The following is a 17132-nucleotide window of genomic DNA, read 5'->3' on the forward strand; positions in this document are numbered from 1 at the left end:
TCTGGTCCTCTAGCTTGTACATGCTCTGCCTGCTTCGGAAGATGTTCAGGTGGATGCCCACGGAGTCACCCATGTGCTCAGCAGCAGCAGACACGACTACAGCCACCACTATACGCCAGCACCACCCGGTAACTCCTAAAGAAACTGTAGAACATCCAAAACTCCTCCTTCAGACTCATCCTGAACATCCCCTGCCGCATCCAGATTACCGGTCACCTGAAAGACCTCCAGTGGCATCTGATCAACAAAAGAATCACCTTCAAGCTCTTCACACACACATACAAAGCCCTCCATAACATCAGACCTGTGTACCTCAACCACTGCCTCTCCTTCTACACACCCACCAGACATCTCCACCCCCCCCCCCAAATGACCCTGGCCACTATCCCACAGATCTGCAAGACGTCAGCCGGAGGAAGATCCCGTTGTGTGAAATCCTGGAACTCCCTGCCTCCAGGAGGGCAATAGGCTATCTTGTGACCAGCAACCGCAAACGACCGCTGGAAAAAGTGGCAACTTTGCAAAGCTGCAATTTGTGCAAAAGTTGCATTACATAAATTTTGCTTAAGCATCGAGTCATGTTTAATGCGATTATTCTTTTGATACCTTGAATGATCACATTTTCTAACCCCATTCAGAAAGTAGCAGTGCTGTATGCTGTAGTGGGCATAAGCAAAATGTGAATGACACAACAACATACCAATAGATGACAACAACTAGTTGAAAGCCTGTTGCATCCCACAGGATAGTTTTCCACCACAGGACACAGTAGTTTAGTCTTCTGCCTTTATTCGTGGGTACAACGAGCCACCGCTCCTCTCAGCACTGAATAGAGGCACCAACTGACTCTTCTTAGAACATGCACCACAGAGCACCATAACAACACATAAAGCTTCTATGTGGAACCTTAAACAAGCATATGTAAACACAACATATTACCTCTTTTTTTTACAGAAATATAAACAAAGTTAAGCGCATAAGTGTACAGAGAATAAAATGAGAAAACAAAAGGAATAAAACAAAAATTAGAATATATAATACATTACAATCAGCACAGAGTAAACATTGTGTAAAATGTGACAATACTGCAAATTCAGCGTAATATCCTAGGAAGATGTCTAGCACGAATAGACTTCCTTGATACTTGGCATGTCACATTGGTTTTAGAGACAGTTCCTGAGGATACAATGGCTGGATCAGTAGGAGTATTCCCTGCAAGCTCAACACTTCTGGTGTCATTGCAATTATCCCCTGCAGATTGAACTTTCACAACTTTTGCTAGGTTCCACCAATGTCCACCATTAACCATGACAGCACCCCACAAACCTTTTCTAAACTGACTGGTTCACCGAAGGACCTACCACCTTTTTTTACAAAGCTTGTGTTTTTGATACAAACCAAGTCCCCAGGAGACACATTGGCTGTCTTAACAGACTTCTTTTGATTGTACCTATCAGACACCTTCTTCTGTGCAGTTTTAACTCGAGTTTCCAGCACATAATTGTCAACCCAACATGACACTTTATCACAAACAGTTCTTAACAGCCAAGCAGGATAAATTGCAGAAGTGGGTACTCTACCTTTGAGTGATATGAAGGGCGCCACTTTAGTAAGTGAATGTGGCGTAGTGCGGTAAAATCACAGCATGGATCTGACCACACTCTCAATGTCATAAAATGACTCTTTGCCCACTTGTTACATTCTAGCACCACTCGTGTTCATCCTCTCTACCAAACCGTTGTTTTGAGAGTGTCCAACAGAGCTTCTAAGATGTTTCATGCCAAATTCACTCAAGGACACACTAATTTCCTGATTGACAAACTGCACCCCATTATTCGAGACAAGGGCCGCTGGGAATCCTTCCCTCATGAAAATATCTTTGAGAAAAAGAATGGCATTACCGGCTGTGGGAGAGGAGCAGAACTTCCGGCCACTTGCTATGGAAATCCATTGGAACAAACGTAAAGTGTAAGTTGTGATGGAGAAAATTGATAGGGCCAACCACATCGATGCCCACCTTAAGCCATGGCTTGGTGGGGAAAGGGATGGGTTGAAGGGGAGGAGTAACACCTTTCATCCCCTTTTCTGTGCCACTACAAACAATACATTCCTTGACCCTCTCCTCTATATCTTTGTCCATGGAAGGCCCCCAATAATGCAGTCAGACCCTCCTTTTAGTCATGGTTGCCCCTAAATGGCAATCCTGTGCACAGTCAACCAACTTAGTACGCACATTCATGGGGTAACACATCTACCATCTATCATGACTACTCCGTCCTCAATGGACAACTCTTCTGCCACTTTTCAAAAAGGCTGGATAGCCGGGGACACACATCTCTCCCTGGGCCAGCCTTTCACAATGTATTCTTTGACTTTATCAAGACTGGAATCTTGACGCAGCGCCTCCTTCCATTCAGTCTTGGTGCAAGCTTTGCTTTCAACAGCATCCACAACAGCAATGAAACAATCTTCCTTGTGTTCCTCCACATCCATGGTGTCATCTTCACTTAAGGGAAGTCTTGACAACATGTCAGCCCTTAAATTCTGCTTTCCTGGAATGTACTTAACCGTAAAATCATACTGAAGGAGTTTGGTGGTTAAATGTGCAATGCGAGGCATGACATACTTGAGACGTTCTCCTCCCAGAATGTATAGAAGGGGGTTATGATCTGTTTGTATGACAAACTTCCTGCCCCAAATGTATGTTCTGAATTTTTCACATACCCAATAATATGCCAAAAGCTCCTTTAATAACACTGAATAGTTCAGCTCAGGATCTCTCAGTACTCTAGATGCATAGCTAATAGTAACCTCAGTCACACCTACAGATTGTGTAAGCACTGCCCCTAGACCATCATAATTGCTAGCGTCAACAGTAATAGTACAAGGAACTGCCTGATCATATGCTCTGAGTGTTTTGGTATTTACCATTTCGGATTTGACCAGCTCAAAAGTTTCCTGACAATTGCTATCCCAGACAAATGAGACATTCGCCCTCAGCATGTTGGAGAGTACCTTCTTGCTAGCATAGTCAGGAATAAAGCGTGAGTAAAACTCACACAATCCCAAAAAAGAACGTAGCTCATCCTTATTTTTGGGACAAGGACCCTCAACCACCGCTTTTACCAAACCAGGTCTGGGACTTACACGATCAGCAGAAACTAGATGTCCTAGAAACTCTATCTCTCTTTTCCAAAACTCACACTTATTTTTTTCACAACAATACCTTTTTCCTCAAAAGTGCCAAGCACAGTCCTCAAAATCTTATCATGCTCCTCTAAATGTTTTGCAAAATTGAGTACATCATCTTGGAAGATGAAAAGCCTTTCACATCTCGTAGCACTGTCTGACTCTTTGAAACACCGAAGCCGCGGACTCGAGACCAAACGGCATCCTACAAAATTGGAAAGATCCGAAAGGAGAATTAAAAGCAGTATATTGACGTGATTCATCCTCCAACAAGATTTGATGGTATGCGGATGCTAAATCGATCTTGGAGAACCATTGAGCATCCCTCAATACCTTTAACAAATGACCAATTTTGGTGAGCGGATGGGCATCAACCCAAATTTCTTTGTAAAGACTTCTTAAATCGATGCACAAACGGACCTCCCCATTTTGTTTTCGTGTGACCACTAATGGACTTAATCATAAACTGTATTCCACTGGCTCAATGATCCCAGACATCTCCAATCTATCTACTTCCAACTTGAGATCACCCCTGAGCTAAATGAGACTGATCTGACCTTGTGCTTCACAGGCACAGCATCCTTTTTCATTTTAATCCTGTGCTTGAACCCAGCAATTTTCCCAAGAGTGTCAGAAAACACTTTTGTAAATTCTTGTTTCAAACAGAGAGACTCGGGCATATCTTATACAACTAAGACTTGTTCACTTGTACCAAGCCTCAGCACCATGCCAAAAATGACTTGGTGATACCAACCAAGGATGTTCAAGCCACGAAAGGCAATGTAGATTTTATCCTAAATCCTTCGACCTTTAAACTCCAACACATCCTCAATGTAGCCTTCCAATTCTATTTTGCGTCCCTCATATGGTACAGGTGCCCTGTCAGGGGGAAAAAGTGTTCTGTCACACCAAGATTTCCTGAAAAGTTTATATGTGATCATAGTTATGTGTGCGCTAGAGTCCACCAACAACTTCAAATACACATCGCCCACCAACACATCAACATAAGGATCAACACTTTCAGAGGGGTAACCAGTAACAATAACATCATCTGTGACAGTGACAACCATGTCTTGAAAATCTTGTACAATGTCATTATCACACAACTGTTCATTCTTCACTACACAATTGACTTTCTCACTCTTGTTTACACTAGATTGACAGATTTTGTCCAAATGTCCAATCCTTCCACACTTGTGACACTTTTTACCGGGACAAAATCTGTTGTCATTACCATGTGGAGGCTAACAACACCTGTAACAGATATTTTTCTTTTGAAACATGCCTTTCTCATTTGGTTTGACTTTTCACAAAGTACTGCTAATAGCATTGGCAGAGGCAATAGCATTAACCGTTTCCTTTGAAGTAGAACTCACACTCAACTCCTTAATCGAATTCTGTGCCAATTCTACATTTTCTGCCTCTTTAATGGTTTCTTCAAGATTGGGATTACCCATTGTAAGCAACTTTTGCTAAATTTGCTTGCCATAACAGTGTGCAAGGAACTGGTCCCTTTCCAATTGGTCACGGTACTCTCCCAATTGACACTCAGCACACAGTTTATGCAACGCACTCAAATATGTATCAACATTCTCACTCTAAAGTTGTGCACGCTTAAAAAATGTGTGCCTCAAAACAAATAAACTAGTTTGCACATCGAATTTTATTACTAGTTTCTTACCTGCTTCTTGGTATTCCTCGACCACTTCTTCCTCAGCCAACACAATGTCAGGAAGTTGTTTGAAAACCTCCCTTCCTTTAAATCCCATTGAATTGAGAAGAATAAACTTTTTCCTTTCAGCCCTGTATCTTGAAGCCCCAATGGCACCTATGTACGTTTCAAATGCATCAAACCATGGCTTCCTTGGATCCGAGGAATGCCTGGGCTCTCAAGAAATGGGGGTGGAGGGTTAACAGATTGCATACTTAAAATTAAGGAATTTGCAATGCTTCACCAATTTGAATATAATATAACTAGCAATATACTTGGTTATTATTAGATAAATAATAACTCACATGCAACAACTGCCAAAGTCAATGAAGGCTAATCCTAAGTATTCTTTTGAACATGGAGCATCAAACTACATTTATCAAGCATCGTACTCCATGTACAATAAAAGACAAGCAGTAGGAATCAGTGGACTGAAAATGTGAGAAATGTCCACTAGTTAGCAGCGTAACACAGAGCAGAGCATGAACCAAAATGTATGAAAACAAGAATTGTCAATTAACGTAATAGACGAGAAAACACTAGGAAATGCTTTGTGCCATCACGGAAAGGGAAAAAACAAACTGTACTATATGTTAAAATTGTATTGAAAAATGTATGATTACATAGAATATCCAACCTATTTGTTCAAAACATTGTAGAATGGAAACATAGGAAGCTCTGAATGATGACTAAACACAGCTGTGAGCTAAATAATGAAACGTTGCAGCTGAAGTGCAGAATTTACACATTGAAATGTCACTGATAAAATAATCGCAGACAAGGTACCACTCAGCTGAGAAATAACTAACCAACTCTTCCAGGAAATGTGCCGGTGATCCGTGAAGAAACTCATAAGGAAATGGCAGTCAAAATGCCTTTCAGCTGTGAAGGGAAACAGACAGAGTGTACCATGCATACATACCAGCATGAATGACGCTCACGCACGCACAGCACTGGGAGCTTCCACAGTAGCTGGGCTGATGACGCTGTCCATCACTGAATCCCCCCTAATACGTCATCATTCACTACTGGCAGCTGAAGGGAGAAGAGCTCAAGGTAAATGAACACCAGTCCTGTCAAGCGTCACGCAACAGGTGTGACGCTCACGCATTTCAGTGCTGAGATCCGCATCACCGCACTGAAATGCAATGTCACGCATTTTGCCCGTGCTGCCAGGCGAGCCACCAGTGGCGCCTGTCACTGTGCCCGTGGCTCTCTCTGCTGCTCCGAGTGGTGCGCCTGCTTCCGTTGTGTGGTGTCCCATAGTTATCCAGACTACTGCTGTAGATCTCAGCTCTGAGAGCGCTACAAATGTATCGACTAGAGTGCCGTCACGTCCGACCCGGAACAGGAAGTTAGTAAAGCAGCGGGGGAATCAGAGTGCAGGCTGCCTGCTGCTCACAGCCTCTCTCATGCTATGATGGCAGGCTGCCTGCCGCGGCCGCAGGGGGTCCGGCCGCAGCATGAATGGATTGCGGTGCAGGCGGCCCGGCCGCCTGTGCCCCGCAAACCAGGCTGCAGCAGCAAAGCCCGTAGAGGTTGTGTACTGGATTGGCCAGCGGTTCAAAAAGGGTGAGATCGGCTGCCCCGGCGGGTGAGTGAGGTTTGCTGCCCATGAGAGAGAGAGAGCGAGAGAGGTCTGCAGCGCTGGATGCGGCACATCTTTAGCGCTGGATGGGTTACATCTGCAGCCGCGGATCGGTGATAGCCGCTTCTCTATAGAAGTGATACCCGCAGCCCTGAAGGGATGAGACCTGCAGCGCCGCACCAGTGAGATCGGTAAACCCGGGCCAGTGAGATCTGCGACTGGATTGGGTTCGGCCCGCAAATAAAGTAAGTGCATGGCTGACAGAGCCGTCCAACTGTGTTTTCAATATCCAGAAGCACAAGGTGTACTCACTCTGCTGTCTTCGAGGCCAAAATTAGATACGAAATCCTTCCGAACTTCACCAACAGAGATATCACTACTAGGCCCAGCAGTGACGCTGTTGTTATATACACGCTATTGCATCCAGAGCACACATTCCTTCTCGCATTTCTCCAGTTCAAACGTTTCCTGTACATGGATTCTCACACCGAGGTGGGTACATCTCCAGAATCACTAATTGTGATTTTAGCTCACTTGTTTTTGGTATTAGACACTTTATCTGAATGTTAGATTTGTTTGTGTTTCTCCATTTCCACTGTGTTTTGGCTTATTTGCACCTTTGCTGTTTGTTGAATAATCTGACAGCGTCATGAGCTCTGTATACTGTTTGATATCATTACTATAAATATCAACATAATCTGTTATTATAATACTTTTTCGGGCCTACATAAATGAGCGTCCTGAACACCCATTTTTTTCTCTCACTTTTGCAGGACTTGGATTTTGACACGGGGGGTTAGTCTACCTCCAGGACCACCTAATGCGCTTTTAACTCACTTGTTTTGCTTTTAGCCCTTTATCTGAACGTTTGGGAGCGGTTCGTGTGCACCTTTGCTGTTTGGAGTAATTCGACAAGTGTGACTGCTCATCTACTAAACATTTTAGGAACACATCATCAAAGAGCCCCTTCACTGTTTTAACTACTGCTCATTCAGAGACTGTGCTTCAAAAAAATAACAGGCCACATGGACGGAGAGGGAAAAACAGTGGAAGCGTCCCAGATTTATTTCATTAACAGAGAGCTCGTTTCTCTCAGAGTCGTGCAATGGTGGAGGGGTAGGGGGGACTGTTGGAGCATATTTACCATATGAAATGGCCTCAAATGATCAAATATTTTTGATCCAAAATGTTAATTTATTAAATATAAATAAAAAATAACTGATTTGCATGCAAGACTTCCATGTGTGTAATTTTTAGTTTGACCTGCTTCTGACCCGTGCCACAGGGAGGTTCACAGATCCTCGCTATTCCTCCTCGTCCTCGTTCATGTCCGGGCTGCGAGCCCGAAGGTGTTAAAGGCAGGTGTTGAGCAGCTGCAGGAGCACTGACGACAACCGGGAGAGAGGCGGCGCTGTGTGTGCTGTGGAGGCAGGGAAGAAGTAAGGGAGGGTGGGGTTGGCCCAATATGGAAATGAAAAATCAAAACACACCATGAACCTGACAGCATATCTGCTAAAAAAACAAGCATGGTTAGCACTGTGCTGACCAAAGTATGAAGCACAGTTTTGGAGTTTAACACGCTTCATGTTTTAGACAGCACAGCGATATCAATGCTTACTAATTTTCGTGCGGTTTGCTAAAATAAACATGCAGTGTTAGCACCCTGGTGTCCAAAACATGAAGCGGGTGTCAGGAAACAAAACATGAAGCGCGGTGTTGGAGTATACCGCACTTCATGTTATAAACAGTACAGCGCTATCAATGCTTGCTTATTTTGGTGCGTTTTGCTAAAATAAACATGCATTGTTAGCATCCTGGTGTCCAAAACATGAAGCGTAGAGGGGGGAACGAAGGAGTGAGACAGACTACTGCTGCAGGGGCAGTGTGCACTCTGAGGGAGGCGTGGCGCTTCGACAAACTGCTACAAAATAAAGAAGCATTGTTAACATGAAGCGAGGTGTTCAAGAAGTGGGTGCGTGCTGATTTATAAAGTGAAGTGAGGGAAATACAAACTCACAGCAATCACGGCACAGCACTGCGACTGGCTGTGGGGCCTAAAAGCAGGGCAGGACGAAGCCTTTGAAAAGACCAAAATAAATAGCTTCTCGAACAAGCCCGGGAGTTGTGTGCGCGTGCGCGCGCTAAAAGGGACCTTAATGAGCCATGACAAGAGAGAGGATCAAGCTCAGGATTTGGGTGCGCGCATTGTGAAAGGAAGCTTAATGAGCCATGACAATAGAGAGGAGGAAAGCCAGATGGCGTGTCTGCGCGTAACCGTAAGCTTTGGGCCACAAGCAAAAGTGCGTGGTTGGGTTTTTAAAGCCCACTTACTAAATGTCTCGCCAGTGCAACGCATGCGCTGGCTCAGGCGGGATCTAAAAAGGGAAGAGTAAACCTCCCAAAATGTCAGGGTTTGAAAGAACAGATTTTTCCATGGTGCATGTCTCTGTGTGTATGTATCAGGATTTCTGTAAATGGTCATAAGATTCAGAGGAACATACCTGTCCGTCTGCATCGATGCAGACAACACGTGAAATCTGATACTGACAACACCATACTCAAATGGGAGTTGCTAGATTGAAGTTACAACTGGGAATGCACTTATTAGGTAGATGTTATGCCCCAACATTGACCCTGTAAATAAGCTACATCCCTCATCACCCTCCTCTCTGATCTTCCCCCTCACCATCAATTATTAACAATGTACCTTCGCTCTGTTCGTAACAGTGTAAACAGACAGCAGAAATTGAAGTCTGATGCGCTATTTGAAAAAATATATTGTTATTATTATTATTATAATATTTTGAAGACATGCTTGTGTTTTTTTAATGATCCTAGTGGTGTGAGGGGATCAATAGCATGTCCAAGTCAAGATGATCATCTAAACTCTGCTTTCATTTCCTCCCCAGATTCTACTGTAAGAGCGGAAGAGTTGCACATCCTGGCAAGGAAACCATTGCACCAGGTGGCAGAGACTGCACACTCTTCATCAAGAAGTCCTTCACCGCCTGTGGTAGCGTTGGCGTCCTAATATTTGATTATTATGAGGAGAGACACCGTAGACGCTTGGCCATCCTCTTCTCAAATCCCTTCAACTATGTCCTTTATAAACAAATCTTTGCCATCCATATCACTGATAACTTAGAGGCTACTCCTAAGAAGTTGTACAACGATATGTACTACCACAGAGACCGCCTGCAGCACTATACAAAAGGGGAGGAGTTCACTATAGAGATGCCCCACATCCTCAAACGTGAGAAGATCAAAGTGACGGCCAGCATGACAACAACGTGCAAGTCAATCCTTAAAGTCCTGATAGAAGACAACAATAAGCCTTAAAGTAGTTTGATGGCCTGGAGGGCCTACCTTGCCAACACCTTAAGCTGTTGCAGAGCGATAGGGTTTAGACATCTGATGCTGGGGGGACTTACACAGCTTTTGCTAGGACTTTTCCTTACTGTCCACATTCTTGAGGGATGGTGGTCATTTGCATCCACCGCACCTCATTCTAGTCCGCCATTATGCTGGGCATTGTTGGGGTCTGCATGGTTATCTGTCACCTGGGAAAGAATTTGTACAGTTATTGCTTTTATTCATACTCATAAAACTCAATGTTCATCGTCATACAAAATATGAAAAGTTTATATACAAATGACTTATTATGGTCTTTTTAGTTGGCTAAAATTAGCCCAAAAAATTAATTATGCAAATAAAAATAAATAACATAAAGTATGGCTACTTTTTAATTACTATTGTTTTTATTTGCAATAAACGGAAAATCATTATTCATGAAAAATTTTTAATAAAACACCTAAGAAAATTAAGCCATATTGAAAATATGAACATTAATAATGTGAATTTAAAAAACGCCCATTTAACAAAGGTAATCCCATCATTTAAATACTGCCATCTACATTTGCTTGGCATACACAAAAGGTGACCTTGCAGATGTAAATTAATTTACTCCCACATAATATAACTTTCACTTAATACATACAAGTAATCCAACGGAATTGTAGGGCAATAAGCAGGCCAGAGTGGTTTGTCTTGGTATTACTCAGGAGCCTAAAATAAAATCTATGATTGTGGTTTGGAGTATGTGTAAGGTTGAAAATGTAATTTTTTCCTTTTTTTAGGTCTCGACTGGCGTACACTGCGCAGCAGTGTCACGCAGCTCGAGAAATTTTGTTTTTCACTTACTGGGGTTGAACCCGCCTCTCTCTTCCATTGGCTAGCTCCATAAATGGAGGCTAGCCATTGGAAGAGAATAATGTCACTCATTTTTGGAGCAGATTCAAGGGCGTTCCTGTGGAAGGCACTGTGAGCGGCACTCACCAACTCCCAGCTCTCAGGCAGCCCAGAGTCCGACACTTGCAGCAGCTGGTTTCCGCTGGCCAAGTCCAGAACTGGGAAGGTGGCAGCATCAGACACCCAACAGTCACCGATGAATCCGTCGACGTGGAGCAGTGGTGAGGCGGTCATGGAGGAGGATGCCATGCCAGCGACTGGCAGGGCACGTCTATAGGCTCTGGAGACAACAGGCGCAGTGAGTGGGAGCCACTGCTGCCCAGTCTCCATAATGCAAAGCACAGCGCCATGTCCTCCCACCGCTGAGAGGAGGGACCGAGCAGACATGAGCAAAAGGGGCAGGAAAGCAGCAGCTCAGGAGACGGGTGGTACTCTTAAAGTGGAAAAAGGGTTTTCATGTTTTCAGAGGGGCGGGGAAAGTGCCACAAGGAGAACCTGAGAGGCCTGATAGGGGTGTGAGAGAGAAAAGCAGAGTCCAATTCAGTTCTTTTAATGGAAAACAAGCTTTTGAAGGCAGGGAGCGGGCGGGCGAGCGAGAAGGCATCAGACTGCGGGAGGGAGGGGCACAGAAAAAGTAGTCTATGCAGTAAAGGGGCCAGTAGCCTTGGAAGGACACAAATGACGCCCTAGCTGTCATAAGGAGGGACTAACAAGCCTACAACCAATCAGAAGTCAGCATTTAAGACACAAGCCACTGAAAATGATGGGTGGAAAGTGGGCAGAGCTTCCACGAAGCTTCCATGCTCTACTGAATACTGCATGCTCCGCAAAGCGACAGTGCATGCACTGCAACGCTAGGCTCGACCTAAAAAGGTGTTAAGAATACAGGGACACTGTGACGGGGAAGAGGGGCCCATAGGAAGAAGACAGACATCACCGCCTTGTAGAACTGGTCTCACTCCTTCCCCGTCTGTTTCTTCACAGTGTCCCCCACCCATTCAAGCTCCGTGCATTACAGTGGCGCCAGACTCGGAGCCCTGTTACTTTAATTGGGCGGAGTTGGCGGGAGTTCCCGCCTCGTTCACCAACGTCACCAGAGAAGACGGCTTGAAAGCATGGACGCCCATTGGAGGAGCGTGCGAGCCACCAGAACGGAGTGAAGCTGAATCAGGGAAGGAGACGGAGTTCGCTGAACAGAGCGAGTATCCCAGCGGAGCCCGAGTACCACGATCCTGAGCGGGAGACAAGAGGAGTCTGGAGGCCAACGTACCCACGTGCTGCCCAGCCGCTCTTCAGGAGAAGAGTGGCTTACACAGGTAAAAGTGCGAATAGCAGGCTGGGCGGGGAGAAGAGTGTGAAACGTCCCCTCACAAGATCCCTACTCCCTAACACCCACTTTCCCCTCCTGTACACCGCCTTCACCGTGTGCATCTGTATATATCGCACCGTGTGCCTCCCCCACTCCCTTCCCTCTATAAGTTAGGAAAGAGAACATTTCCTGACTGTATCTTTCGTTTTTCTTTTGGGGCATGGCCGTGTGAGGAGTCATCCTGGAGAGATGACGTCGGACTCCAAAAAGCTGCCCGTTGCCAGACGACGAACCAAAATCCTCACTGCCTTATTATTACCCCAGTCCGAGAAGGAGAAAACTTTTGTTAAGTTTAAATAAATCCCCTGAACACGAAGATAATGTGTCCTTGCCTTCATCTAGCCCGCTCACAGACACACATTTCCCAGTTTCTTTACAGAGAGCAGACAACCATTTGCAAAGCACTGTCCAGGCGGGTTTTAGGTGCATGTCAGTTGTGTTGTATCTGGATGCCTCAGACTCCAAAGTACTAGGAGGGTGCTACATTATGCATGCAGCAGTCACCAGAATTTGCTTGGAATGTGTACGTGACGAGCCTTCAAACAAGTCTTGCCATGCAGATGGACCAAAATCTAAGGCAGATGGGAGCGGACCAGAGATTTAAAAGAGCGAGCGTAGAATGGTATTGTTACGCTCACTGTCCCATCATCATACGAAAGTGTAGGGAAATGGGTAACGCAACCCCAATTTAAATATTTTTTGAGATCCATTTGACAGTGCTGTAGCACTGCGGTTCTTAATCTTTTGGGTTCTGTGAATCCCCACCGAATCACTTTTGGAAGTAAGGTTCCCCGCCTAAGCAATTCCTATTGTGACTTCAAAACCTTGTATAAAAAATGAACACAAATAAACAAACATAATCCAGCCTAGCCGTTCTGTGGTAAGGGCCGGAAAAGAAAGCAACTTCACGATCTGTTCGGTACACACCAAGCCCAAAAAGCCTGCCCCAGTTTGGTCCAAGTAACCTGAAAATACCTCCTGTGGCATGCCTGGGCGACGCTAACTCGCATAAAAGGATCAAGTGATTTACAACCATCTCTTAATCTTTGTGGCCTAACCAGGCTTTAATCTCCAGAAATACAGTACTATCATTTTGTCAGCCCTGGGGCAGCCAATTTCAAGGGTGCAAGGGTGTCAAAATGACACCCTGTTGCACCCCTGAAATTGATCTGTGCACATATGTTGCACAGTGATTTGTTATGCCTGTGCACTCGATTATCAAAGTTCAACAAAATTTAGAGCAAATATATGTGTATGGTGCTGTGCCTGTCGCACAGTGCCTGTCTGTGCCTTTCTTAATCAAACATCCGTGTGAGAAGAACAAGTCCTTTCACAAAGGCGTGCACTCGAGTAATTTGAAACTCCGTTGTTTCTTCACAACTGATCATCATAAATAAAGCTGCTTAAACCAAATTTATTTCCATGATGATTATGACTTTATTTTCAAGGCCATCTTATAATGCCTCATTTCATTTCTTTTTGCAAAAAGTCAAACATCAATTTGCGTGATCAAAATATGATACCCAATGCATTTCGGGTCTGTTGTAGGGACCCTTCCTCAGGGGTCTGTGAAAGGAAAAATACAGGACCAAAACAGTCAATCATCAAATCACCCAATCCATGGTTCATAATATATACAAACACGATGATTCAAATCTTCAAACATTAAGATTGTGAAGACCGTTAAAGTGCTACAAACAAAAGTACCATGTGCTTAAAAAATGAATAAAAATGGTGTCTATGTGCTGCGGTTCAAGCTAGTGCAACAGACCCGAAATGCATTGGGTATCATATTTTGATCACGCAAATTGATGTTTGAATTTTTGCAAAAATAAATGAAATGAGGCATTATAAGATGGCCTTGAAAATAAAGTCATAGTCATCATGGAAATACATTTGGTTTAAGCAGCTTTATTTATGATGATCAGTTGTGAAGAAACAACGGTGTTTCAAGTTACTCGAGTGCACGCCTTTGTGAAAGGACTTGTTCTTCTCACAAGGATGTTTCACATATGTTGCACACACACATGCCCTAAGGGCATGTGTGTGCGCAACATGAAACTGTGAAAAATGCACAAAAGTGCATTGTTCAAAGTTTTTGCAAAGTACCAAAGCACTTCATGGTAATTTGCTACTCCTAATAGCGAAATAGCTATTTTTTTTTACTTTCATGCATTGCATTTAAGGAATCTCAATTTGGAATTCCCACAGGGGCACATGCATCATTCATACATTTTGCATTTCTTAATTTGCGAAAAATACCGAATCGCAAATTAAGAATTGCAAAATGGTATGCATCATTTTTTTGGCTTTTCATTTGGGATTCGGTAAAAATCGCAATTTTTACCGAATTCCAAATAAGTAGCGAATTCCTAAGTGGATTTTCGCAATTCCCATTGATTCCTATGGGCCAAAAGGCCCATAGGAGTCAATGGGAAGGCATTTCCAAATTCGCAATTTGTTGATGCATTCCAAGGGTGCGGGGGGGGGTCCAAAGGACCCCCCCCCCTGCACCCCTGAAATGCATTTGAAAGTGCATGTTTCACACACACATGTCCTAAGGACATGTGTGTCTGTAACATGACAGTGTAAAAAATGATTTTTTTTGCATTTTGAAACATTTTCGCAAATTACCACGAGGGTCAACCTCGTGTTAATTTGCACTTCCAATTTCAGAATTTGCATTTTTTTTTAAATTGATGCATTGCATTTAAGGAATCGCACAAATGCGATTCCTTAAATGCATTCGCATTTTTTAGAAATGCAAAAAATGCGAATTCTGAAAAATAGTTTGATGCATCCCAAAAACGTATTTAGGAAGTGCAAACGGCCGAATTTACCGATTCACACCGTTTGCACTTCCTAAATAGGTTGATGCATGTGCCCCACAATGTAATGGCAATTTAAGGAATCGCAAATTAGAGATTCCTTGAATTGCGATTTTTGATTTTGGGATGATGCATCCCAAATGCAAAAATACCGGTCGCAAAGGGGCAGATTCTTAGAATCTGCACGTTTGCGACCTGTATTTCCTTGGATACATGTGCCTGTAAATGGTATTGTAGAGACCTGTGAAGTGCTCAGGTGTGGCTGTGTGTGGGCCCGGGAAGCTGTCTCAGCCCAGGCTGACACACACGACGGGGGGGATGAAGCCCTTTGAGCCCAATGGGTGTTGCTCGTCTGGGGTGGATCAGAATGGGACTGGAGGACCCAAAGTCTCAGCTGCTTTATTCAATACCTGTGTGAACTACAGAGATAGCCCTGTGTAGTCTGTGGCTAAATCCGAGGAGCAAAGAAAGATAAAGTTGAGCTCAGTCGAGGCGCTACATTTCCCTACACAAAGCACGATGCACCTGTCACCCAAGAACATTCATAAACTATGAAAAGATCAGTCACCGAAAAAGCAGTATTGTACGAGAGGGGTATCTTGTAGTAAATGCTCAGGCCAATTTGTATCGGCGCCTTAAAAAGGGTCTAATTGATCGCGATGATACCTCCTACGCTGGCCTGTTAAGTGTTTCAGGGAAGTGAGTCCAATTTAGCACATACCCTAGGGCCATATTATCAAGCAAGGGCGATACATTATCGCCGCTTTTATCGGCAGGCAACTGCCGCTAAAGCGGCGATAATGGATTTAATAATAGGCCCTTGTGAATTCCCATAGCAGCCCTGGTTAACACCAGAACATGGGCTTCTATGGGAATTCTCAAGGGCATATTATCAAGCCCATTATCGCCGCTTTAGCGGCAATTTCTTGCCGATAAAAGCAGCGATAATGTATCGCCCTTGCTTGATAATATGGCCCCCAGTTAGTGATATTTTTCCTACTGTACATGTACAGAAATCAGCAACCATAATAGATAATGAAACAGTCCAGCAACTAACACCACAAGACCCAGCAAAGTGAGAAATTTGGCAAGTTCGCACAGGGAGCAATAGAATATTTTTACAGATGCAGTGGTAGAAACTGAACAGTGTGATTGGCTCCACGGAAATGGAGGGCTACAGAGCCTTTCTCCGAGCCCAGTACTCGGAATCAGAGGTGGGTGGGTTCAGACATGCCTGCCTCAGCCAAGACTACATATGGGGTTGTGGACGGACACCTTTTTAAAACAGTAACGCCGATATTTAGCCAGTGAAAAATCTCAATGGGCTTTGTAAGCTTCCATAACACACAAAGACTTCAAAATCAGGCACATCAATATGTTTAATTCTTTAACTATGGACAGGTAAAAAAATACTCACTCAGGATAAACTATAATATTTATTGTTGACAAGTGCACAGTATAAAATCACTTAGAGCAAGATCAGTTCACAGTCAAGGTTGAGGCAGATAGCAAATTTACAAGTAATTTTCTAACTGGCATTCAATATTCAAATTATCTGCAGCTAAAGAGTTAGTAACTTTCACAAACATTATGGGATGTAATACTTAAGAGACTGCACGACTTGAAACCGGTGGGATGGAAGCTAAAAAAGAGTTATTAGAAATCGTATTTTTGATACTTCATTTATGCTCATTTTTGAGATATAGGAGAGGTGTCACAATAGATCTTAAAGTTGCACCCATAAAGTGACCTACATGTTAACCCTAGATTTAAGTTGGCAATAAAATCTCTAACAGCCAAAATGTTGAAGTAGAAAAAGATGACATTTTGGGAATCACCACTTGCCTTGAAAAGAAAGCCAGAGAGAATACATTAAAACTGACATTTGTGCCAGAATATTCCACAAAAGGAAGGAAAGATATACTAAACCGAGGGAACCTGTTAAGGTTGTTTAAAGGAATTCCAGAACTAAAAAGGAATATCTTCGCAAGATCTTTTAGCTGTGGAATTTAACCATACTACAGATACCCCGGACATGAAAGAGACCCTGACAACCTGGTCCTCAAAGGAACAAGTGGACAGGAAATATGCAATGAGATCAACATTTGAAGCCTGGGGAATCACGCTAAGACCCCAGAAATGCCCAAGGTACCCTTACCCCTTCCTAATAAATCATACAAATCAAAAAATGGAATACAC

The 17132-nt window shown here is 43.7% G+C and overlaps 1 protein-coding gene across 4 annotated transcripts in view; it reads left to right on the top strand.

Moving 5' to 3' along the window:
- The window catches only part of LOC147710121 (cytolysin tenebrosin-B-like), a 137977-nt gene extending 127757 nt beyond the window's left edge, over positions 1-10220 (top strand). For all 4 annotated transcript variants that reach the window (XM_086920815.1, XM_086920818.1, XM_086920817.1 and 1 more), the window contains one exon: positions 9398-10220. In XM_086920815.1, the coding sequence (XP_086776941.1) occupies positions 9398-9827 (430 nt within the window). In that variant the 3' untranslated portion in view covers positions 9828-10220. The remainder of the gene's footprint in view (positions 1-9397) is intronic.
- Positions 10221-17132: the final 6912 nt, after the last annotated feature.

This window comes from Lissotriton vulgaris, chromosome 5, assembly GCF_964263255.1.
Source record: "Lissotriton vulgaris chromosome 5, aLisVul1.2, whole genome shotgun sequence".
In the NCBI taxonomy this organism is placed as follows: Eukaryota; Metazoa; Chordata; class Amphibia; order Caudata; family Salamandridae; genus Lissotriton; species Lissotriton vulgaris.